The sequence below is a fragment of the Pavona decussata genome, unplaced genomic scaffold (assembly GCF_977016875.1).
Source record: "Pavona decussata unplaced genomic scaffold, jaPavDecu1.1 SCAFFOLD_52, whole genome shotgun sequence".
In the NCBI taxonomy this organism is placed as follows: Eukaryota; Metazoa; Cnidaria; class Anthozoa; order Scleractinia; family Agariciidae; genus Pavona; species Pavona decussata.
In genome coordinates this window covers 201,680-227,771 of record NW_028145474.1, presented here as the reverse complement: position 1 = coordinate 227,771, position 26,092 = coordinate 201,680, and the positions used below count along the sequence as shown (strand labels likewise).

The 26,092-nt window shown below is 37.4% G+C and overlaps 1 protein-coding gene across 2 annotated transcripts in view; it reads left to right on the top strand.

Annotated features, from left to right (window-relative positions):
* The first annotated feature begins 2,164 nt into the window (after positions 1-2,164).
* Positions 2,165-26,092, top strand: part of LOC146480742 (gamma-2-syntrophin-like) — a 34,276-nt gene continuing 10,348 nt past the window's right edge. Inside the window, exons 1-14 of one of the 2 annotated variants that reach the window (XM_085109082.1) lie at positions 2,165-2,320; positions 7,873-8,022; positions 11,309-11,359; positions 16,129-16,173; positions 16,468-16,524; positions 16,666-16,723; positions 16,830-16,873; positions 18,190-18,231; positions 18,489-18,558; positions 19,666-19,728; positions 20,817-20,887; positions 21,625-21,743; positions 22,525-22,654; positions 25,857-25,895. In XM_085109082.1, the coding sequence (XP_084965208.1) occupies positions 7,900-8,022; positions 11,309-11,359; positions 16,129-16,173; positions 16,468-16,524; positions 16,666-16,723; positions 16,830-16,873; positions 18,190-18,231; positions 18,489-18,558; positions 19,666-19,728; positions 20,817-20,887; positions 21,625-21,743; positions 22,525-22,654; positions 25,857-25,895 (912 nt within the window). In that variant the 5' untranslated portion in view covers positions 2,165-2,320; positions 7,873-7,899. Of the gene's footprint in view, positions 2,321-7,491; positions 7,746-7,872; positions 8,023-11,308; positions 11,360-16,128; positions 16,174-16,467; positions 16,525-16,665; positions 16,724-16,829; positions 16,874-18,189; positions 18,232-18,488; positions 18,559-19,665; positions 19,729-20,816; positions 20,888-21,624; positions 21,744-22,524; positions 22,655-25,856; positions 25,896-26,092 lie in introns of those variants that run through there. The other variant, XM_085109081.1, reaches the window with a different exon arrangement.

The window sequence follows — 26,092 nt, the reverse complement described above, 5'->3', positions numbered from 1 at the left end:
AGGCGCATGAGACCCTCGCGTGTCTCCGCGCTTTTTTTTTTTTTCGCGCCCTATATATTTTTCACTTGCCTGCCATACAGGCTTAGGTTATTCCTTCACCACCCTTCTTCCTGGTAATTGACATGATCACCATCGTTTTCATCAATGACAATGGCATACTTGGTGTATTCGGTGTGTAAATAACAAAATTATGACTTGTTTAAGTGTCGGGAGTATTTGGCACTGCAGTGCTAATTGGGGACAATATAAATCACTGAAAGAATAAGTACAAACTAAACATACTGAGAGAAATTGGTTTGCTATTTACATTGCGTGACCGTAGATTTGAAAACGAGGCTGCCGTGAAACAATAGAGGACTTGAACTCAGGACCTACGGATTGCAAGTCGGCGCACCAGGCCACAGCGCCTTTCATGACAAATGTGTAGTTTCGGAAACGTGTGATTGTTGTTGACAGTTGTTTACGTTTTGTTTGTTCTTTTTTTTTTTCTTTTTTTGCCCAGTCAGGTTGTTATTCAGATCAGCAAGTTTGGGAGAGCGGGCAAAAGATACAGTTAACTCAGTTGGTAGAGCACCTGACAACCATGCGGGAGGTTGCGGGTTCAAATCCCGGTCAGACCAATACTCAGGGTCTTTAAATAACTGAGGAGAAAGTGCTGCCTTTGTAATGACATCTACAGACGGTTAAACTTTCCAATAATCTGTGGGACGCACAAAACTGTTCGAAAAGAGAAGGGGACGTATTCTACGCGGTGTGGTGGTTTATCTGTAACGCTGATTTTCATGTCTTTCACGTTTTATGCGTGGTTGGGTGGGTGGGTGAGATCAAAATATGGACTCACGGCTGATAATGGCTGCCAGTGACGCCTTTACATGCTGACGTCCAATCTCATTCCACAGAAGAATTGTAAACCGCCATGAGAATATGTGTTATACGCGGTATCAAGAGAGGATCCTCTCTTGGCGGTATATAATACATGACCATATAACCCCAAATTCTGGCAAGGAACGACAAACTGGAGTTGGACAAAACTAAAAATATTTTCGGTAAGTTTTATGAAAAAAAAAGAGAAGCTACAGTGCCCTCAGTTATTAAACATTCTCGGTTGGTTTAACACACACAGGTCGTCTATAAGCTGATAATAATCTATCTTCTTCTTGCTTCAATACGTTTTTCTGATAGGGTTAAGTTGAAAAAGCCGTCTGTTAAAAAAAAAAATGGAACTAATTAACCCTGAAGTTCAGAATGCTCCTAGTTTTGCTGTGTTCACTTCTCAAACTTAGGATAGAAACATGTTACTTCTTTTAGTGTACTTGAGTGTGCTTTTTTCCTATTTCTTCTTTTTTCCTTTCCGTTTTGTTTTTCCTTTTCATTTTTTTTTTTATTCTAATCTAATAATTACTTTTCTATATTAGAAATATTTATATATTACATGTAAGATTGATAGTCCTGCCGATGATAGACTTCTTAAATTATTTTTAAACATTAGAATTATCCAAGGTAGTCCGTTACATAAGCCTTATTGGCTTCCTCGTGCTACCTTGCCTCGTTAATGTCTAATTTGTTAATGTTGTCTCTGTGTGTGAGGCAATCAATTAACTAAAACTGAATTATGATACGGGCTTTAACAAGTATTGTTATTCCACTTTTTTTCTTTTTTCCATTTCTTCACTACCGAATTTAAAATGACATTCTAGAACGGTCTGATCCGTCAAAAAACATGTATTCACCATGGAAACATAGCGCAAGGATCGCGCTTCATTGCCGCGCTCTTCTTTTTCATCTCAACAATTTACCAACCTCTCACACTTTCCGATGTTTTACGTCTCGCCTTCTAAAATCATTAGCTGTCCTCCATATCCCCATGTTTCCGCACCGCTGCATGACGTACACAAGTTCCAAAACTTCTTCGAATATTTCAGTCTTAATTACTCGGCTTCCTTTAAAGGAGTGACTTTAAAAAAATGTCGAGCATTGTGAAGATTAAGTGCCGAATAGGTTAAAAGACGCGATATTAACCAGGCAAGGATCCAGGTTGCTTTGCATTATATTGTCCATTTTCCGTCACTTTTGTCTGTTGACTACTTCATGTTATATTGACCTTATAAATTCTCCATTAGAGGAAACAATTTAGCGTGGAATGTCAATATTATATTGTATTACCTGTCACGAAATATGGGCAATGCGAGTATCTGCAAGCAAGTTCAAGATGTTTTCTTTCAAATGCAGTAACTTTTCGTACACCGTCTTGTTTTAGAACGAGATTTTCGGCGTTTGGCAGCAAAAGTTAATCAAGGGGAGTCTTTCTTTGCACGTAAAGGTACGGAATCACCGCTAATATTGTAATAATAGAGTTAATTGCCAGGATGCTGAAAATTGGTTCGTTATAATTGAAGGTACGAGCGAGGTATCCTCAGCTAAATCTGGCGTCTCTGTGCTTACTTTTGACCTGTTTCTCTTAAAGACATTTACAAAAACGGATCAGTCCGTTTAAGTCGATAACTGTTCTTGTTTCCTGCTTGAGAACAAAAAGTTACAATCCAGTTTAATGCGGGAAATTAATCTGTTGATCAAAGCGGCTGATCTTTCGGGCTCGCCAAGTAGGTTACAAAATGCATTTCATGAGAAAAAAAAACTCACAAATGCGATTATTTATTTTAATGAGAGGGCTTTTTTCGTTGACATGGCAAAATTTGGCTAGTAGGTTGCGAAAAAATGTCTATGATCGGTATGAAGTGGTTCGGCAAAAGCGTTACTGATATTACTGATAATGACGCTATTATCAGCATTAAATTAACATTGTGACACAACTGAAATTATGACTGTTCAAAGCTTGGGCAGGACACATTAACTTGTTACTTAGCCTGGTCTGACCTTTGCTGTCTTTTACAACGTACTGCCGGAAAAAAGCTCTTCCTAAGGGCTGTTCGTAGGAAGGGCTACTTCCCCTATGTACTTCATTTACTCAACAAAAAAATATACCTCCCTTCGAACCCTTGGATACAATGTTGTGTTATTTACAAAAGGTGAAACATTCCGAGTGCTCGCTTGTACTTCTAATTCAAACTCAAGCACTCATGTAATGTATCCTCATATCGGATGTTTTGGTTTTAAGGTTTGTGTACATATTTGAATTTGGCGATTTTTATACCGTTCCTGTCATCATACAAGGAAAGCAATTTAATAGATATGAACATGGCCGTTTCGATTAAAAAATTAACCGGCTAAAATGCTGCGCGTGACAACAAATAGGAGACAATTCTGCAAACCACATCGCCGTAGGCATCAGAAACATTCTATCTGTGTTTCTGCGTTGGTTACAAACTGCTTGACAGCGCTGGATATCACCTTATCTGTTTAATCATTTGTCCGCTTTGAAAAAAAAACTTGGCTAAGAATTATGAACTTGGGTATTAGCAAATTTCATACATTTTGGTATGAAACTATAGCAAGCTCATCGAGATTTCACTTTTAGCTTTCCCAATCTACCCGCCAGGTCCTTCTTTTTGTTTTGTTTTTGTTTTTTTTTTGTATTTTTTTTTTTTTTGCAGAACGCGGATTCGGATCGGATTCGGCGTTCTGCAAAAACCCGTGCCGCAACCCATCACACCCCCAAACTTGCTAGAATTTTGCATCTTATTGCACCCATCGTCCGCCCATCGTTCATATAATTTACTTCTTTAGAAGACAAAAAGAAAAGTAATCCTTATTGATAGTCGTGGCGTATAGTTTTTGCTTACGTCTGATCCGTACATGGTTATCACGGAAACATGTTTTTGTACCTCATTAAAAATCTGTTTGAAGTCCAGATCACTTGGAGTAATCAAACTTTAAGAATTTTGGAAGAGTCAGAAAACAGTCCGAAATAATTTTGTAAACACGTGTAAACAGTAAGATGCAGCACGTATCACTATTGTTTTAGGCCGCCAGCTTATCTCTGGAGTATAATCAGTAAACTCTTATCCTTATCACCAAAATCAGTGGTATAACCGCAAATTTTAAATTTTGTTTAATTTTGAATCTGCTTGCGAAAAATCACCTCATTTTCGCTTTTATAAAAAGCTCTAAATAGACGACAATCAAGAAAGCTTTACATTTAAGAACATGATATTATGTTTCTACCAACTGAAAAACGCTCTTCTGATATTCTTAGTCCTTGAATGAAAAACTCATCTGGGCGTGTAAAATGTCTTCCAAATAAAGTTTTCTTAAGAACAGTAAAAACATCGACGCCAAGTGTCATTCCAAAAACGCATCATACTGACTCAAATTGTTGATTAGTTTATCCGATTGGCGGCTTTTTCTTTCATCGATTTTATCTTTCGTCAATGACCTCATCGCAGTTTGGTTTTCCGCTAGTAAGTAATGACTCTGTTAATGTAAGGTAGAAGCCGCGATATTATGTGATTTTCATCTCGTGGAAACTAGATGAATTTTGAATACGTTCCAAGATTTACTAAATGGCATAAAACTGGCATTGCAATCTTCTGATGTTGGGCTAAGGAAATGCTGCTTTAAGTAAGGTACGTATTATTAATTATAAAACCACAGATGAAAATCGATTTGCAATGTTCTGCGCAAACCCTTGGTCATGTTAGGTAGGGGAGCAGCATGTGGCATCGTGGACGGCTCTCATTGCATGTGGATGTGTACATGTACTGTCGGAAGGTAACACCTCTTTGAAAGTCATAGAGGTGCTGTGGAAGCATATGATAGAAATAATAATAATAATAATAATAATAATAATAATAATAATAATAATAATGATAATGATGATAATAATAATAATAATAATAATAATAATAATGATAATGATGATAATAATAATAATAATAATAATAATAATGATAATGATGATAATAATAATAATAATTTTTTAAATTAATATAAAAATAATCTTTATTAAAATATTCCACAATAATAATAATAATAATAATAATAATAATAATAATAATAATAATAATAATACAGGCAGTCAAGCGACTTGAGCATGATCGCCCTGATATTGTCATCTTCCATAAGTGGGAGAGGATGTGTCAAATTATAGATGTCGCTTGCCCAGGAAACAACGGAGTGGAAAGAAAAGAGGATGAGAAAGTCCGTAAATATCGATACCTGGCCGTGAAGATAAAGGCATTATGGAAAATGAAAATGGAGGAACTATACCAAAAAGGCTCAAAGGGAACCTCACGAAAATTGGAATTAGAATGGCGATACATTGGTGCAAAAGACAGTGTTCTTGGGAACTGCGAGAGTCTTCGGTAAGAAGACCGCTACGCAGTACCACAGGCAAACCAATGCGAATGAGACATTCAACCTGGAAGTATGTGAAGCTCTGCTGCCGCCCGCGTTTGTTTGGCGGGAACTTGCCTCACCTACTATTCAACGAAAGAAAACTGCGTTTAAGAAAAACAAAAAGAAATGTTGAAGACAACAAAATTCAAAGTCAATTCACGTTTTCATTATAGTGACCAACAGCGAAAGAGCAAGACGATTAGAGGATGGAGAAACAGTTAATAGGCGGCACATCATAAACGAAAAAATCAGCAATGGAATAAAAGAACTGGTTATCAGTGGGTTATTCTCCAAAGAGGCGAATGTTCATGTGATTTTGTTGACAAAACTCTGCTGGTTTGCTGTTTTGTAAGATAAGCTTTAAGATTGTTGTTCTTGTAGTGTTGATACGCCGTTTAACTCGTTGTTGCTAACTTCAGACTTCAGAGCACTGAGTCTTTTGAGCTTATAGTTGTTCGGTCCATTTCTCTTGGCGTTTTATTTTCTATTCTCGTCCCATTTTGCTTCATTTAGGAAAATTTGATTCGTAGCTAAAATAGTCAGACAAACGTCTGTTTCGTTGGCATAATTAAAAACTACTGACAAGTTTTTCTCGCGTACCGATTTCTAGTTTTAGCATTTATTTGTGACAATATAAAATCTTGACAGAGGACAAACACGGCAATGCAAAGAGTAAGACGTGTGGGTATTTTTCACTGAAAGTCTTTGCAAAGAACGTTCGTTAAAAGCGAAATATCAAAGTTTTTTTTTTCATTTATTACTCCAATGATATATTTGAGGTCTGTTTTATGGTTAGTCTAGCCTCTTTTTCTGAGGTTTACCCAAGGCTTTCTTGATAAGCAAAATTTACTAGAGATTTGACAGTGCAACGTAATGCGCGTAGACTGTTCGCAAACAAAAAAAAGTTAATACGTAATTCACCGGCCTAGGTCTTCTATAAATGCCGATTAAATAAGGAATTGTGGAGCTCAGATTAGTTTAGCCAGAGCTTTGTAACTAGTTATATAAGATTAAATATAACCTCTGGTAAGTGCACTGTATACTAGTAATGGCTAACTCGAAAGCTTTGCTCCTTTGGCAGTCACGCACCGAATGTAATGCATAAATCAACATAGTAGTAAGCTTTATTGACGATATCACTTCATTAAAATGCTCTTCCAGTGAACCGTTTACATGACAAATTACAAAACTATGATGCTAAAAAGACACTAAAGTTATAAGAACACAATCCTTGGGAGCAAATACTAAAAGAAACTATTTTACAATTAATTGCACAAAAATTAACCCACTATCGGAAACTCCCTCAGTCCGCCGCAGTTCCAGACAAAGTCAAAGCGAACTTGAAAGAGTTGAGAAACAAACTTAAAAGTATGTTAACGATGATATGCCATTCCGCGTGACAGTTCCCCTATACGGCTATACCTCTTAGCAGCTTCAGTCCGGGGCCTGGGCACAAAAACCTTGTTTGAGGAGCTTCGTACATTATATGAATACAATGAACCAAGGAGGTTGGTTTTAAACATATTCTTCAAACCTTCAGGATAGAGATTATTCAGAGATTTGAATACACTTATTGTGGGCCGCTTAAAGCGTCTTTGCTTGAGAGTATAGCTGGGTATACCATAAACATGGTATAATTTGAATAAGTGTGATCTGTAATTTGAATAAGTGTGAATAAATGACATTGAACTTGAACTTGCTCCACTTAAAGGAATTCAATGCTTTTATAAAAATAAAGTTTTTTATATCAAATCAGGATAAAAAAAGGTCTTTTCCCTAGCGATGATTAAAATACGCAAGTTTAATATGTTTATCAACGCTGTTTGCATTTTGTTTCTGATCAAGCTACGATGGCCCAAGGACAAAAGTATTTATGGCAATGATCTGTTTTGAAAATAAATTTAGTAGCCCGACGTGATGCCCTACCCTTGGATCTTACTTTGAAATCGTTTTTTGACTCTTTTTTGGTCTTTTTTTATATGGTGAAGAAGGGTCAGCTGCGCGCGCAGACGTCTGTACTCAGGCCTAACAGTATGGAGAACTTTCATTTTGATCCAGTTTTGGTAAAAGTAAACTGTTTGTAACTGTTCTTTTCTAATACCCTTCAATTTGAAAAGGATAATAAGATTTGGTTTTCTTGGAATGTTGGGATGACAACTTGATACTTCCCCTCCAAAAGCAGGACACATTTATGCAAATCATCGGTTGTTTGCGCCCGCGCGCAGCCGAGCAGAAAGCCAGAAATCAAAACATCAATTTCTTGTGATTTTCACATGCAGAACGTGCTGGGCTTTTGCTGGTTGTTTAAGCTCCGCAGGACACTGGAGAAATTTGCAAGTTAAAAACCTTTTTGTTTCGTTTAAATCACTTAATTCATGGTTTGTGTAATAGTGAATAGCTTCACTTAATTCGTCAGCGAGTCGTGTTGAAGGACTTCAATAATGGCGGAGGTAATTCAAACCCCTGTTTCCGATTCTGTGAGAACTTCAACAAGCACATTCTTTATTCATAAGCTATCGCTGAGTATTGGCATCGTTAAATGATCACTTAGTTTGTTTTTCCTCATTCTGGTTGCAGAATTTCCTGAAAACAGGTTGTATTTCGATGCAAATTAATCGCGCCGAGTTACAGAAGGTTCGTGTCAAGTTATCGCGCGATGCCTTGACTATTCAAAAGGAAGGCGGTGGGAGCACTATTCCCGCTTTCTTGCAAGCTAATCAACCAGAGGTGAGTTCATACATCTTGTTGCTCGATGCATTTATTTGGATTGGAAGTAATTTTTCCTTGAGAATGTTCATATTACGTTATTACGTCTTGTCATTATGAGCTCGATCAGGATCGAGTTTATGAAAATTTTTTTCGGGGGGTGTCATTTTACTTAAGGATAATACGAAATTAACGTGATGTCGGTCGTGTTTTCAGAGCTCCTCTATTTTTTATCATTGTTTATTTTTGATTTACCTTTTGAATCCATTTCTACGGAACAGAATAAAAATAATTCAATCTATTAACCTATTTCCCGGGGCGTCGCCGCTTGGATGCAACCTGGATCAGCTTTTAATTTTCATACTCTTTAGCCGAGTTGGTCGCACTGAATACATGTTGAAACTGATTTAGAAATCACACAAACAACTGATTATGGTTGCTTGCTTTGTCCGTCTTTGCGCTCTTCAACAGATTTGCATAATTCCGACGTGAAAAATCCCTTGTTAATTCCTTTCATCTGGTTAATGGAAAATCTCTTCGGAAGACGATTACTGTGCCCTTTGGAGGAAACTCTTTGAAGGCCACAATTGTATCACATGTAGTACTTGACTGTTTTGTTTTGAAACTGTTGATTCAGCCTACAGACTATTATTCAGCCTCACTGTTTGCAGTTATATCAATTCTAAACATTTGTATATGAGTTAATATTAAATCACCCAGTCCTTTGCGTTGGAAGATAACTTGTCATTAGACACACATTTGTCGTTTCCTTATCGCTAATCGTCTTTCCGCAAAGATATAAAATAAACTTTCCGTCACGAAACGTTGAATTATTTTTGCCAAATCGTGGAAACTGCATAGTGGACCTACTAAAATTCAATTAAAGTAAAATCTTCGTAGAACACATAGATTTAGTATTAGCAACCTTTAATTGCAGCCGGAGAATTTTTTAATAGTTTCGCATTTAATTCACGTAATACTTTAATTAGATTTATTCAAATTCTTAACTTTAATGGGAATCATCTTTTCTCTTTGATTGATGCAGCACCCTTAAGTGTGAAAAATCCATTAAACATAAAAAAAGAAAGAAAAACGCAGTGGCAAGGCAAAACATTGTTTAGTAGTAAGCTTTCATTTATTAAATGATATTAATTTTAGATTTAATCTGACCAGATTCCAAGCTTAAGGATGGTGCCCACTAATACCGAAGTATTTTTGCGCAGTTTATGACTATGTGGAGAAAGCAGATCTTAGCAACAACTATTGAAATCCAAAAAGAAAATTGGGGGTAATCATGCATTTTTTATGTAATAATGTATAATTAAGCAACAATTGAAGGGCTAGCAGCATAACCGACCTGTGTCGAATTTCAGCCCGTTTTTCGATGTAACTCGGATTTGTCCAAACTTTTGCATGTGAACTGCAATTTGATTGAAAACCATTGTCCAGTATTTTTTCACGCCGCTTTGTGTTTCGTATTAATGTCATTGAAAAATTTTACCATCTTGTAAAGATATATCGGTAACATTATAGACACTGGATGACCAAAAGGACAATGCACTGAGGATTAAATACTTGTATTCAATATACACTCGTTGTCTTTGAAACACGGCACACAAAAGCGGTGTTTTTCGTGGGAGCAACGAAAAGAATGCTGTCACGCTTTTATTTGATTCTGTTACAAACTACTACGTACGTGAAAGGAATGTGCATGGTTACCCCCAATTTTCTTTTTGGATACCAAATGGACTTGCTAAGTTCTGCTTTCCCGGAATAGTTTTAAACTGTGCAAAAATATTCCCAGTATTAGTAGGCATCACCCATAGGAAACCCAAATATCTTGAGATGCGTAGAACGTATGTGTAGTAACAATAGACGCAATGCAAAACTGGCTGCCATTTTAATATTCTTTTGTCTACATTCAAATTGGCCTCACTAGCATCGTTCTTGAGTTCAAATATCAAAAGAATATTTTACCTTCGACGTGGCTAGTGAGGCTAATTTGAATAAAGACAAAAAAATGTTAAAGTAGCAGCCCTTTTTGCATTGGGTGTATAGTAGGCAATGTCTTTAAGGTGGTTCCCTTGAAATACAAATTGATGCACATTTTTTTCAAACTGTTACTGATTGTTTTCTACTGTACATGCACTACACATGAATTATTTCAAAATTAAAAGCATTCTGAACAGGTGAAGGAGTCAAATGATTTTTGGGATTATGTCTAAAGCTTTTTGCTTCTTTGATTTTCATACTTAGAGTATAGAGTCCTAAAGTAATGATGTCACAAAAATGAAATTTATGAAATTATGGAATTTGTTAGAATACTCGGAAGAAGCACGATAAAAAATGCCTACTTTCCAAAAATCAGCTAATCTTATTGCATTTTGGGAGTGAGATATTAGCTCTGTTATGCCCCGATGACTCTACAAATCCTTTTAATTTTGTCTGAGTTCCAAGTGTTTGGAACTGAGACAAAATTAGAAAGATTTGTGTTGGAGTCATCGGGGCACAACAGAGCTAATATTTTGCCCCCAAATTGCAATGAGATGCTGATTTTGGCAAGTAGGCATTTTTTATCATGCTCTTTCTGAATATACTAACAAATCCCATAATTTCAAAAATTCAAATACTTGTGACGCCACACTTTAGGACTCTATGAACACCAGTTATTCGCTAATGTAGCAAAGAAACACCGCTGCAGCGTTCAATAGCTAGGCATGGTCACTTTTCATTTTTTTTTTGCAACCTTTGGATATCGTTGCTGTGTCATGGCACATCTTCAGCTTGAGGGCATATTCTCTGTTCCTTTTTTTTCCTTCTCCCCTTCCCCCTTTTTTTCAGACTGATCTAGGTAATACTTTAATTTACCACATTTACTTTCCTGACAACAACAAAAAATGCAATGTAGCATTCTCCATTCCAGTATTTAAAAATCCATGTGAAGTCTGCACCTTGAGTTTCGAGAGCTTGTGAAGTTTCATCAAATTGACATTCCCAAAATCCCCAATATCCTCTTTTTTGGCAGTTAGTGTTCTTTCGGCTTTTTCTTTTAATTTCGATCCCCAAAAAACTTGTATTTTAATTGATGGAGGAGAGAAACTTAAGCGAGCTGTAAGACCAGCATCAGTCTGATCAGCAAAGTTAAGCCCTTTTGGCTTAACATTGATATAGAATAGTTAATAATAATAATTATAATTGTTGCATACAGCACGGAAAGGTATGGCTTAGTATTTTTCATTTGAATGATGACACCTTGAAAGAATATTGTAAGGAAAAAAAATAATTTGATGGATTTGTCTTATTTCAGAGTACTAATGGTAAACCTGAGTCACCAACATGGAAGAAATCCTCACCTGCGGTAAGTACAGTTAGAAAGAAGAGTGTGGTGTTGAAAAGTGATAACGAAAAGTGAATCAGTGTTGATGAAAACATCACTTGGATTGTGTAAGTGTGAATTTTTCATGTGCTCCCTTGTGACTCTCATGACTCTTGAAGTCAACTTGATCTTGTTCCAATTTTCTTGTGACAATAATATACCTGCCACCTTTGTCTGAGTCAAATGCGTGAGATTTTTGTCTTGCATGACCGGGATTTCCGAAAACATCCGAGCCACTTCTGGTCAACGTTTTTCCTAAGACTTACAAATGTTGCCAAAAACGTTTGAAGATATTCCGACGACCTTCGAACACGTTAATACGATTCAAACAGATTGTAGACATTTGAAAGCTTTTGCGATTGTTATAAAGAGCAAAGAAATAATCACTACTAGGAGGTACCCTGTGAAATCCATGTGAAAGCCATGTGAAAATCATGTGAATTTTATACCTCGTTTCACAGGGTTTTCACATGGTTTTCACATGGTTATTCACATAGAATTTCACAGGAGTGTGAAAAAGTATGTGAAATTACCCTGTGAAACGGGCTCCGCATTTTCATAGCCTATTTCACAGGATAACATGTGAAATACCATGTGAAAATTGTTGTGAAATCTAATTCACAATTTTGACAAAAATCATCCTGTGAAAATACATGTGAAAACATTAATACTGTGAAATATCATGTGAAAAAGGATGTGAAAACAACAATGATGTGAGATACCATGTGAAAAGGGGCGTGAAGTGAGTCATAAAAGATGTGAAACTATTAATCATGTGAAATACCATGTGAAAAGTAAAACAAAAACAGGCCCATATGTACAGTAATAGATAGTTCCTTTGAATTTTATTGATGCTCATTATATTAATATTGTTAATCTGAAACTTTTACACAAAAATTCTCCACTCCATGGCACTCTGATTAAGAAATTTTGGGAAGACTGAGCACTGACATTCACAGCTATGGCTAGCTAGCTAGTTGCTTTGCTAGCTAGGATATGTGTGATCGTTTGATCATGAGTTAACCTCCATGAGAAATTATTGTTCAGTATGAATTGACGCAATTCAAACTAGCACGCTAGGAAACGACAATGACTTCAAAGAAAAGGCAAATAGTAAAGAAGTGAATATATAACTCAGCTTGACAATTAATGGGCAGCATATGTTCACTCTTCTTCTACATATCCCAAGATATACACAATTATAGCTAGCAAATAAAAGAGAAACAAATGATTGTCATAAAATTTTATCACTTGTAGAGCACAGCACACACTTTGTTATGCATGAATGCCTGGAAAATCACGATATGGCAATTGCTAGAAATGAGCACAAATATAAATTGGCCATGCATATCGGCTAGAATATCAAATCAGATAAAACTGATTGTTTCTCGATCTGTAAGTGATGCATGTAGAAAATTAGAATATTCCTTTCACTCTCCAAAAAGTAAGGGGAGTGGGGCTGAAGCCCCCCCTCCACAGTCTCTGATCTTGTAAGAGTATTTACTGAAGCCCCCAAATCTCCCTCCTAGTCCCTTATAATATTATTACTGAGGATGAACAGTTTTTAAATTGGGTGCCTTTCCAGAGACCAAGTGTGAAAATTTCATCCACTTTACAATAGAATACAAATTTTATAATATTTTCTAAAATTATAATATGTAAGATTATTAGAGCAATTACAATAGGATTATGATAACATAAAATAAGACAAAATTACAATACAATCACTATAAAAATAATACAATAAAAACTTTAAACATCTTCCGCAGGAGAATGTACACTGTTTAGTTATTTGGTAATTTGCTCCTGAGTACTATATAGTAGTAATTAAAATAGAGTCCAACAGTCATAAGTGACTTATCATGTTGAGCAGGATTTGGTGACTTCACTCTGAAGCTCAGTACAGTCTTGAGTATCGGCCTTGACAACAATATTGAGTTGAAAATCTGTAGTAAAACAGAAAATTGATTGCTGTGAGTTATTCTGGGTGATCACAGTAATCTTGTTGGTTTCTGAGTAAAATGAGGGTATTCAGCCTTTAACTGATATCTGAGGTGGCAGTTACAAAAATATACACCGAATGGGCATGAAGTTGATCATGAACTGATCTCCATGCAACTTCATTTAAATCAACATCATGTAAGTTTATTGTAAGTCTCAAGACATTATATTAAACCGGCTACAAATAATAACATTTATTACCCCGTAAAACAATTGCAAAGGCTTTATATTAAAAATAAATAGGGAATGTCTACTTCAAAAATCTCAAATTTGCTTTACAAAATGCAAAATTCAAAAGGGGCAATTGCACTCGCTCAGAAGATCTATAAAATCACACATTTTCCCGCAGTGACTTTCATCAAAATTATTGTGTGAAATCTTACCTCTTTCTAAAAGTAGCTATCCACATTTGTTGCTTTAATCCATCATTTTTTAGCTTAACAGAGGTAAAAATCCAGAGGAAACGACTCCTGAACGCTTGAATCCCGCCTAAAACGATCTAAAATGAAACCGTTTTTCCCGAGCCTGCAGTGCCATATCTGCTGACCAAAATGGCTTTGTTCATGCCCAGTCTTCCCAGTCTGAATGAAATCCAAGATGGCTGCCGGTACACAGTTAGACTCCAGTCGCTTTCTTGCTCATTTTAAAAGCTAGCATTGCGCACAAAGGTCGTTGGAATTATGATTCAAAGCATTGCTGTTCTTTTTGGCATTAATTGGAGCCAAGATTCATCAAAGAAGGTTTGAAAGTAATAGTGTTTTCACAAGTGCAGTTCAGTGTACGACCAATAATTATTGTAAGCTTAAGACTTTAAATTAAAATAACATACAAATACTGCTCACTGTTGTGGTATAGTCAACAAGTATATATCCTTGCTCTTTCTTCCAAACCATTTGTTATTGTTACATTATTTAATTTGCCATGGAATGGTTAAATATATGGTTCAGATTAAAACTTACCGTACAACAAAGAAACTGTGAATTGAAATTCTAGTGTACAGTGAAGTTGTGATTGGTGTGGGTACAAAACATGTACAGCTGCCTCAAAATCATATTTTGTAATAGCTGAACAAATATGAACTCAGCTGAATAAAGTAGGAATAAATTATAATACAGACTATTTTATACATATGAAAAGTATGTTTCCATGAGTCATTAAAGATATTGTGGTGAGTTTCATGGATTATTAATGGCCCATGAAATCAAAGACCACACCACCAGCCATTTTCATGGCCCATAAAAGACCTATCACATGACTTTTCATGGGCCATGAAATACACTGTGATGAATTGCATGGAAAATTCATGGCCCATGAACGTCTCTCCTAATCAAATTCATGGGTCATGAAATAAAATGCTACATTTTTCATGGAAAATTCATGCCCACAAATAAGGCCATGAAATTTCATTTTGCAGTTTTCAGGGGCCATGAAATGCCTTTCATGGGGTATTCACAGAAAATTCATGGCATTTTCATAAAACTGTAGTTCATATAGTGTATACATCTTAAAATTTCACATATTTTTTCACATGGCTGATAATTTTGCCAAGAAACACTTTTTATTTCACAGGGTGTTTCACATGGTGACATGTTCATTCTTATAATCAAGTCATGTTTCACAGGGTATTTCACATGGTCTTTTAACTTGCAAGATACATCTTAAAATTTCACATATTTTTTCACATGGCTGATAATCTTGCCAAGAAACACTTTTTATTTCACAGGGTTTTTCACAGGGTGTTTCACATGATAAAAAAATTCACATGATTTTCACATAGTTTTCACATGGATTTCACAGGGTACCTCCTAGTAGTGAATACATAAGAAATGTGAAATGAAATGAAGTTTTTTTTGAAACAGCTTGTCCAGAATTGTGAGTCTGGCGTGAGAAATTATCCTTGATGCGTGAGATTGATGTGTTAAGTCCGCAGGCGTGAGACTCACGCATAATGCGTGAGAGTTGGCAGGTTTACAAGAAATAGTTATAAGAGAACATGCATTATTCAGTAAATGACACAGGCATACTCTGAAAAAAATCTGAGCGCCCCTATCAGGAGTCGAACCTAAGACCTTCCAATTACTAGTTCGGATGCTCTACCATTAAGCTACAGGAGACTCATTGGAGCTAAGGCCATTAAACTACATGTAGGTTCATGGGACGAACATCGTGCATACTGCTAGGATCGGAATGTCATGTGTGGTAATTTATGCGCAATGGAAATAAATGTGGTGGAATATTTCAAGCTTAGTAAATGAAAACGATGCATTATTCAGTAAATGACACAGGCATATTCTGAAAAAATCCAAGAGCTCCTTTCATGAGCACTTGTATGAATAGGACTGAGTGAAGTTAAGTTCAGTCTGTAATATTTCTACAAGTGATTGACAAGTCGTTGTCCTATCTGCTCAATTTTGAGACTCATTATGATGACAAACTGACCTGCACGGCTTCAAGAACCTGCATCGCCAGATAGCCATATAAAAAACAAAATTCAAGTTTTACATTAAAAATGATCACCCTTCTTATTGGTCAAGACATTTAAAAGGTGAAAACTGTTACTTTACCATTCTGATCTTCAAACTAGTAGACAAGAGGAATCAAAATTATTATAATTATTTAGTGCTGAAAACCTATGCCAAGAAAGAAAATGTTTTAATTTATGACCAGTGTATGGTTAATGCAAAAGTCAGTTGGTTAATTGAGTTAGGTGATTATTATCAGTAATAGTTGGTAATTATTTTAATTTCCAGAGCTCAAATGGTGATGCACCCTCTCAGAAGAAAAGACCAACAGGGGTAGGTCTAATGTAACCCCCCCTCCCCCACTCCCTCTCCAAAGAAAAAGCAAACGACAAGAAAGTAAAAACAGACCAAAACATGATAGAGAGAGAGAGAGGAAACAATAGTTACAAGTCATAACCAAATCATAAGTTTATATTACTGTGTTCAATGTCACACAAATTATCATTCAAGTTGCATGTTTTTATAACATTTAATACACAAGACATCCCATTTGTATTAAATGACTTTAAGAAAATCACAGTTGCATAAAATGACAGTACACTATCTCTCATCCTTTCTTACCTTTAGGAGAGGAAAGTTAAAGTTACAAGGAGAAAAGTTGGGGGACTTGGGATGAGCATCAAGGTAAGCACTGATCTGATCCGCGATCAGAAGCTTTTCCCATTTACTCAGAACTTTATAACTATACTTTTGATATCTGGCAATTTTTTTGTGACCACGCAGTTAATGACTGCATTTTTCACCATCAAAATGTCTTGTTTGTAGGGAGGACGTGAAAGCAATCTTCCTATAGCTATCTCAAGAATATACAAGGATCAAGCAGGTATAGAAAACATTTAAACATACTCTTGTTTTCCTTTTGTGAAGTTCCTAGTATTTTCCTTGTAACCTTGCTAAAGATCTTCTTCTTCTTCTTTTTTTTTTTGCAGCACATGAAACAGGTCAACTTCATGAAGGTGATATTATACTCGAGGTAAAGAAATGTTTTGTGCATTCATCAGGTCCCTTTTAGAGGTCAACAAGTAATTTCCCTGTATAAGTAATCAATGATGCAATTTACAGTCGATCCATGTCACATGTGACCAGTATTTCTGAGAATGGAATGAACATTTGAAATCCTCTAAATTGTAATGTCCAGCATTTGATTGGAATGTTAAACATTTCTCTGGAAATCTTTCCAAAAAAGATGCATTAACGGGAAAAAAAGATTCAAAATACTCAAGGGAAACAATTGTTATTCTCGAAATACTGAATACTGTAATGTAAAGAAAAAGTCATACAGCTGTAGCTTTATACCGTCAATAAACTAGGGAAATTTCTATGGAACTCTGAAATCTCGTTGATGATGTTCGAAACTGACATGTAAATTTCAAAACTCCGTTCAAATTTCAAAAATACCGGTCACGCATGACGTGGATTGACTGTAAAAGGTCAGAAAAGAAAAATCACTTAACTTGAGTTCTTTAGCATGTAATTAGGAGCATTACAAATCACCCTGGGTGGTATGCTAGTGCATTACTCTCTCCCCTCTCCCAACTCCACACACTCACAGTTTTTGTCATGGTTGCAATTGCACCCATAAACCCTTTCAGCCCCAATAATGATCAACATCTAATTTCTCGTTCCAGTATCACTGCTTAATCAAGCATACATGTCAAGAGAACAAAGGAAATGATCACAAACTTAAGATAAAATGTCTTGATGTTTAAACTAATTCTCCCAACCAATATTGTGAGAAATATATTGAAAACAGTGGGGAGAATCTGCATCTGTTTTGGGGGTACAGAGGTATCATTTAGTTATGTTTAAACCTGTTTAATTATGTTAGAGAAAAACAATTGTTCCTTGATCCTGTCATATTATATCAAACAAAAAGGTTTCGTTTTCTGGATTGAAAATTTATGTTCAAGTACAAGCTTTTGATTCCCTCACGGAATCTTTGTCCTGAAAGTGGTGGTGGAAGTTTTTGCCACTTGATTAAGTTGATAAAATATCACGTGACAAAATGTCCCGGTAGATCGCCAGGAGTTCATATCCAACGTCGTGATTCAATGTCAGAGCCTGGCAATGAATTTCAATAGCCTCGCTAAATCTTCTTTTGAAGGTGTGGTTCTCCCTTACACCACCTGAAGAGGAAGAGAGATTGAGCGCGTGCCTCATATTCCTTAGGTGGTCACCCACTGCAGTCGTTGCCAATCTTGTACTTGTAAATTCTCAGACAAGTGGTTTCCATGTTTGCTGTTGATGTTATTACAAACTTGATTTGTTTGTTTTATTTATCTCTAAAAGGTCAATGGACAAGATATAAGAAGGGCCACACATGATGAAGCAGTAAGTATAAAACTAACTTTGCTAGAAGTGGGCATGGGCTTCTCTAGCTTCTCTAGCTTCCAATCTCTGAGATTCCACCGAAGACAGATGGCTTTGCTTCATTTCAACTTCAATCAACCTGTATGTGACAAAACTTGTCTGGTTTGTTACCAGTTTAGGGTGTGTTTTTTTTTTACCATGATGTTGTGCAACTGACAGAAAAGCACTTGCTAACAAGTAATTTTTTAATGCAATTTTGATTTCATTTTGGCCAACAGGTAGCAGCTCTTAAGAAGGGAGGTTCAGAGATTGAACTGACAGTGATTAACACATCACCTGCTTCTCTAGGTATGATCAAGAAGACAAAAGGTAGCATTCACTTTATATAGAGCTCATAGTGTTCAGTTTCCAAACTAGGCAAAAAAGGACATGTCCGAAAATGCATACATTTACATATTATTTGCTAGAAAATTGGGAGCTGTTTAAATTCCTCTTCAAACTGTACTGTCCACATGAGGGGTCTTGGCAATCTGCGAGTGTTGTGTTTAAGGTCCGCAGGGTGACACTAAGTCAGACACAAAGTCACTAAGACACACTAAGGTCCGCCATTATGGTTTCTATATTCAACAACAACCTCCTTAATTACATTCCCGGATGTAAACGTGTCTTTACTCGTACCCAGTACACCACAGCGAGCCAGCGAGCCATGCGAGGCAGACGTGTGAGGTACTCAGGTTAGCCTAAAAAACACTCCAGTTAGCCTAAATAGCACTCAGGGTAGCTTAAGTAGCTCCCCAGTTAGCTTAATGGTTCGCATTTATGTTGGGGGTTGTTCATGCCTCGCAAGCCTCGCATGTTTGGCTCGCATGCCTTGCACATTTGGCTCGCATGGCTCGCACGTTTGGCTCACATGGCTCGCACGTTTGGCTCGCTGGCTCGCACATTGGCCACACTCCACATGAGTAGTAATCAAGTATCAAACCAACTAACTGTAATACGTTTCCTGGGTAACAATATTTTCCAGGCATACTGGATGGTATAGTTTATGCCGGCTCATTTGTAGCCCATACAGATAAGATCCATCTGCTTTAGTTTATATCAGTATGCACACTCTTAGTAGAGCCATGAATTCAGTAAGTCCCTAGTTTAGGTAGCATAGACCCTATTCCAAAATGGTTACCATTTTAATATTCTTTTTCTGTATTCAAATAAGCTCATTCTTAGGCTAAAAAATCAAAAGAATATTTTACCTTGAACGAGGCAAGAAGGGCTAATTTGAATGCAAACAAAAAATAGTACATTGAAAGCCATTTTGGGATAATGTTTATTTATGTCTACTATTTTTTTATTTCATCAAATGTAGTCCTTTTCCTTTTCCTTTCCTAAGTGTTATTTAAACATTTTTCTTGTATGATAATTAATTTTGAAGTGGTTGTTATCCTGTTTGTTTTGCAGATGATACAGAACTTACAAGTGAGGCTCCCTCAGACGCATCTCAGGCAAATGTTTCAAAACAGGGTATGATAATAAATAAATAAATAAATAAATAAATAAATAAGTAAATGTTTCATATATTCACATTCATTTATTCATCCTTCACGGGTATATTACGAACTCATAATATGACCAGCTTCCCGTTGGCTTGAAAGCTCAGTTGGTAGAGCGCTGCACCGGCATCGCAGAGGTCATGGGTTCGATTCCCGTTCAAGCCTGAATTTTTTTTCAGACCTTCTTTGTGCAACTGCTTAGTATGCGTACTAACTGCGAGTATCCTTCTTCTATTTGATAATTAACATTGAAACAAAAAATTTCGTCTTCTTTGCAATATTGATGCTCATAACTAGCAATAAAATTGAATACTTGATAACACAAAAAGAAATGGATTGCTCTACGATAAGGCACCCAAAGTAACAACTTGCGGAAAGTATCCTCCCTCCCCGCCCACTTGGTAGTGTTCCCAATCCACTGTACCGAAAAAGGTGGCAACTGGTACACTTATACATAATTCTTAGCATATGAAATCCCTAAAAACATCCATAAAAATGGGTAGAAAGGTTAAAAAAAAAAAACTCTAAGCCTAGCATACACAATGTTGTTAGTACAGGGATAAATTTCCAAAAAAATGTGACTTTCTTTGTGCTTATTGGCTGTGTTAGGTTCGCAAGGTATTGTCGGTGGTAAAATGTACAGCTGCCATCTTTTTCCTTATGGTGGATTACACCTTCATGTTGGATACTGTTCAAACTTGTAAAAATCTCTAGTGTGGGGTTCTCTTAAGTTGCCGTTACACGTTGAATCTTTTAGCTGAAACTTGTGTGCAACGGCGAATGGGACCAGTTTCACGAAGTGGTGTTACACGGTGTAACTCTTGTTTTTTCACCACTGCGACCGTTGTGACCCGTTGCAGAAGTAGAAAGTGTTTCTACTTTTCGTGAAACTTGTCTCGCAACGGAAGTTTGAACAAGTTTCACGCAACTGATCATGTTACACACTGTAACACCTGCTGAAACTCGTTTCGCAGGGCCGTTGCAAACAAGTTAAAGCTAAAAGTTTCAACGTGTAACGGCAGCTTTAATGATTTAGTCTCACCTTGTTTTGTTTTGCAGCAAATGGAATAGTAAGAAGTATTGAAGAATCTTCAAGTGATGCAGAATATAAAGAAAGCAGTAGCCAGAAGGTAAGTTATAGCATTAGTCCAAAAACACTGAATGCTAATCAAGCTTAACAGTAATATAATTACATTCCTTTGGTTTGATTTGTGCCTTTATGTTTTGTCCTGACACTTGTCAAAGTTGTATAAGAGTCAGTGCTGTCAGTTATCAATATTTCTGGATTTTCCACAGTCAATCTGATCCTGTCATTTCTGAAGTTCTTTTGATTAAACAATTTAATAAATTATTGTATTGGAGTTTTATAAAGCCCCTTTCCTTTTTCTTTTTTTTTCTTTTATTTAATATTGTTAGAGAAAAAGTTGTTCCTTGCAGTATCTCAATATAAATTTTTGATCCTGAAAACAAAACGTTTTTGCTTGAAATTATTTAATATTGTTTTCAAAACAGTGTTTTCCACTGCTCTTATTACTCCAGTAGAGTAGTAGGACATAGTAAACTGCAGACTTTGGCAGTCACTTTTTTAGGCTTAGAAAAGAAATCGAGAGTCCAAGACCACTTCATGCAAAAACATGAAACTGTGAGGCTCATGAAATTTATTTAAAATTTTGTAATGCATATATTTTTAAAGGCCATTCACCACCCCTAAGAAGGCATGTTGAGAAACCAGCACTCTTGAAGGTTTTGGACACTGAGCAAACTTTATATTCAAGATGTCACCAACTTTCATTTGCTCATAACCTTTAATAATTTGTAATTAAAACCCTTTTGGGGTCTTGACATTGCCTACTTTGTATCTCCGCAGTCCTCTGAAGTTGGGGAAACCGATTCCAACTCTTCTCTTCAGAGCTGGACAGACAATATAGTTCTTCCACTGACCTTTGCATCAATATCCAGATACAAGACAGGGGAGGATTCCCTCAGGCAAGTGAACCAAACATGTGACCATTGCTAAATTGTCTTCTGCTCTGTAGGTGAAGGGATGGCACTATCATTATTTTGTACCTTCACTCTATTTTCACTGTATTATACACCTAGTGGGGTATTGGTATGTGTGGCACCAAAAGGTATGGTTTATAAGCCACATTGGTCTAAAATAGAGAAACCATTTTGATCTGATGTATGGATTATAGAGACCAGGTATGAAATTGTTATAGGCCAGGTCTGAAAACGGGTACTGAAAAATTACATATTTTGGTGACTGAAATAGGGTCAGGGTTTGGAAAACCCGAGCAACGCACTCCCACCAAAAAGTTTCAGGAGTACCCCCCCGCCCCCCCAGCCTGGCTGTGCATGGCAAAGGTAGATGCATAATCAGAAGAAATGGAAACCCTTCTGTTGCAATTCCAATAAGGTTGCAATTTTGCTTTCCCTGCTAGTAGAGGCCTCTTTTCCTTTGTATTCGCTGAACTGACGGGCGCAAGGAAAAGAGACCTCTGACTTGAGCCCAGGGCAGAGGTTTCTTTTCCTCGCGCCTGGTAGTTCAGCGGATGCAACAGAAAAGAGGCCTCTGCTAGCAGGGAAAATTTTGCTGACATCTCTAGAATTTTTTGCTGGTCATCATATGTGAACATCTTATCCTGTCAGTGGTTTAAAACCAATGTTGATGTTTTTGCTGTTTAGAAGCAGAACTTTTGTAAATCAGCTCTAACCCCTGCACTGTTTGGTATTGGGACCTCACTCAATGTAACCACTCTCCCTTTAGGAGCAATGCATTTGAAGTTAGTTCAATGGATGGTGGAGCCTCAGTAGTGCTTTACAGTGAGAACAAAGGAGAACTCTTATCATGGTATTCTGCGATCAAGGACAGAGTAGTTATGCTGCTGGAACAGTCAGTGAGTTAGACAAATCTTTATCTGTCACACTAGACTTAATAGCAGTGATCATAACAATCCCAAGTTTCTTGTAAATTATCTCATTTTACTAGAGTTTGTCTTTTTCTTTTTGACCTTCCAGTACTATAATATTGAAAGAAATCTATGCGTAAGTAAAGATCGTGTGAAAGGCTAGTTTGACTTGATTTTCCTAAAGTTCAAGGAGTGAAAGAAAAGTGCTGTTTGATAATCAGTGTGATGATATTGCCACCCTCTACTGGAGGGAATGGTGGTCCATCTGGGGTTACTGTCCATTTTTGTGCACAGCTGGTTTGCCCCTATGCGCACAGATGACTCAATATCGGTTGATAGTTTATTAACATCGTTTAATGAAGACCTTCAGACTGCCTTCGACATCTACTTCCCCGCCAAGAAAGTTAAATTACATCCAACCGACAAGCCCTGGATGTCAGCCGAAATCAAATCACTAATCTTGGAATGGCAACGTGCATATCACTCGGGTTCTAATCAAAGATGGCGTCACCTTAGGAATAAAGTGCAGGTGGTGATCTGTAAGCGTAAGAAGGAGTTCTACTCCCGTAAGGTGCAGAGCCTGAAAACCACAGACCCTAGAAGTTGGTGGTCTCTAGTCAACAAGCTTGCTGGGAAGCCTACATCTTGCTCCGAGTTGAGCTATCCAGACGAACACGGTAACATCATCTCCCGTATAGCCCTCGCATCTTGTCTAAACAGGTATTTTATATCTGTCACATCTGATATCCAACCACTCGACCTTAGTGCTCTCCCAGCCTATTTACCATCACCAGATCAACCACCTGTTATTACCACCTCCGCTGTACGTAGTAAGCTACTCGGCCTTAGTGCTTATAAAGCCCCAGGGCCGGACGGTGTTCCTGCGCGCATTCTCAAGGAATTTGCACCTGAGCTTGCTGAACCAGTAGCTACGATCTTTAATTGCTCAGTGTCATCGGGCGTGTTTCCAACCCAGTGGAAGGATTCTTGCCTTACTCCTATCCCTAAGGTTAAGCCTGTCACAGGGGACGGCGATTTAAGACCTATCGCCCTGACTGCAGTACTGTCCAAGGTGCTAGGAGATTTTTCTGTTGAGTGGCTAATTGACGACGTTAAACACGTGATCGATCCCAAACAGTTCGGCAGCCTCAAGGGCACCTCCACCACTTACTGTCTCTTGGATATGCTGCGCAACTGGCTATCGTCCCTGGATAGTCCTGGTAAATTCCTTCGAGTGTGCTTCCTTGATTTCAGTAAGGCATTTGATCACATCGACCATACCATCCTGGTAACCAAGCTAATCCAGCTCATGGATATGCAGTTTCCTTAGCGGTCGTCGCCAGGCTGTAAAGCTCTTGGACTCTATTTCAGAGTGGTTGCACACCCATGCTGGTGTCCCCCAGGGCACTAAATTGGGTCCAATTCTATTCTTGATAATGATCAATGACCTGGCTACTCGCTCCCTGCTCCACTCTAACCATTGGAAGTATGTTGATGACATCACAATATCAGAAACCATCAACTTGGGGGAGACGTCATCTTTGCAAAGTGACATCGACTGCATTTCGCAATGGGCCCTACAGAACAACATGATTAACCCTAAAAAATGCAAGATCATGACAATATGTCCTCTCAGTACCAAGCCCGCTCCTCCGGTGATCTCCATTAACAACTTGCCATTGGAGTCAGTGAAATCTTACAAAGTGCTTGGCCTGACATTGTCCGACACCTTGAAATGGAATGATAACATTAACGAAATTGTTTCTAAAGCTTCCAAACGCTTACATATCCTCTGGGTCTTGAAGCGTGCTGGGGTACCCCCGTGGACCTAGTCACCGTTTACATAGCGCTAGTCTGCTCCATTCTGGAGTATTCATCAGTTGTATTGGCTACTTCCCTCCCGCGCTTCCTAATCGATCAATTAGAAGCTATTCAGAAGAGGGCCTTGCGAATAGCGTTCCCCGGCCTTGAGTACCCTCTTGCTATCGCCCAAGCCAACATAACCAGCTTAGAGGATCGTCGTGTGCAGGGCCTTGCGAATAACGTTCCCCGGCCTTGAGTACCCTCTTGCTATCGCCCAAGCCAACATAACCAGCTTAGAGGATCGTCGTGTGCACCTGTGTCAGAGAGTTTGGCAGAAAATTAAGGATAACCCGGACTGCCAGCTGCACTGCCTGCTCCCTAGCATGCGTTCTGAGTGCCACTCCTACAGTCTTAGGAACAATGCCAGTTATAGCCATTTCAAGTATAGAACAAATCATTTCGGAATGAGTTTTTTTCCTGCAATGGCGAAAACATCGTAGAATCACATATGATTATTAATTCATTATTTCCTTAGCATCTTATAGTAAATGGAATTGTAAATAGCTTTTTATATTGACTTCTTGTAATCCCAGTCCCTACGAGCAATTGTAATATATTATCTTATTAATTGTAAACACATTGTATTTCATTTTATATGCTATTATGTGTAATTTAAATAAACCATCATCATCATTAGCATTTTTTTACGCTACTTATTGATACAACAGACTAGACCAGATTCCACTTTCGTTATAACAGTTTTCTTTTAACCCTCCTAAAACCAAAACCATCATAATTATTCTGACCTATCATAACGGATGAAAACAGTGAAAGAAATCAATTAAAGCAAATATGTGAAACGAGTATCAAGTGTGGAAAATACATGCAAACAAGGCACCATTAATTTTGTTTTGTTTTTTGTTGTTTTTGTTTGTTCATTTGTTTCTGATTAAAAAATAAAATCACTTTATTTTAAGTGTCAATGTATCTAACGCAGAGCACTAATTGGGGACACTTTCCAGATCGAAGTGGAATTTAGAAGTGTTGGTTTTTGAGGAGAGGGGAAAACCGGAGTACCTGGAAAAAACCCTCTCAGAGCAAGGACAAGGACCAACAACAAACTCTACGCACATATGATGCCTAGTCCAGGAATCGAACCCGGGCCACATTGGTGGGAGGCGAGTGCTCTCACCATTGCACCATCCCTGCTCCCCCAATTGGTTGAAAGGGGGTGTAAATGTTGCTATTCAACCACAAAGCATAGTTTGGCAAAACCAAAGCGAATTTAATTGGTTTTGAAATGGAACAGCTCCATTAATGCTATTGATGAGTTCATGTTATGCTTGTTGTTCTAGTTAATAAGTAAATTTATCTACTTGTGTTGCAGATGAACCTGTCCAACGCATCTTTTCCGTCTCCTGAACAGGTCAGCTTGTCTTTTAATCCTTTCATTTGCCTTTTTTATTGTATTTTTAAATTTTATTAAATTAAGGGCTGTCATTAAGGGATGTAACCAGAAACACCTGATACAGTTAAACATTCCTGATGGGGTGTTGATGTCACAGGTTACATGTCAGCCACTGCAGGTTCAGTTTGCTCATAACATAATTACGGGTGCGTAGA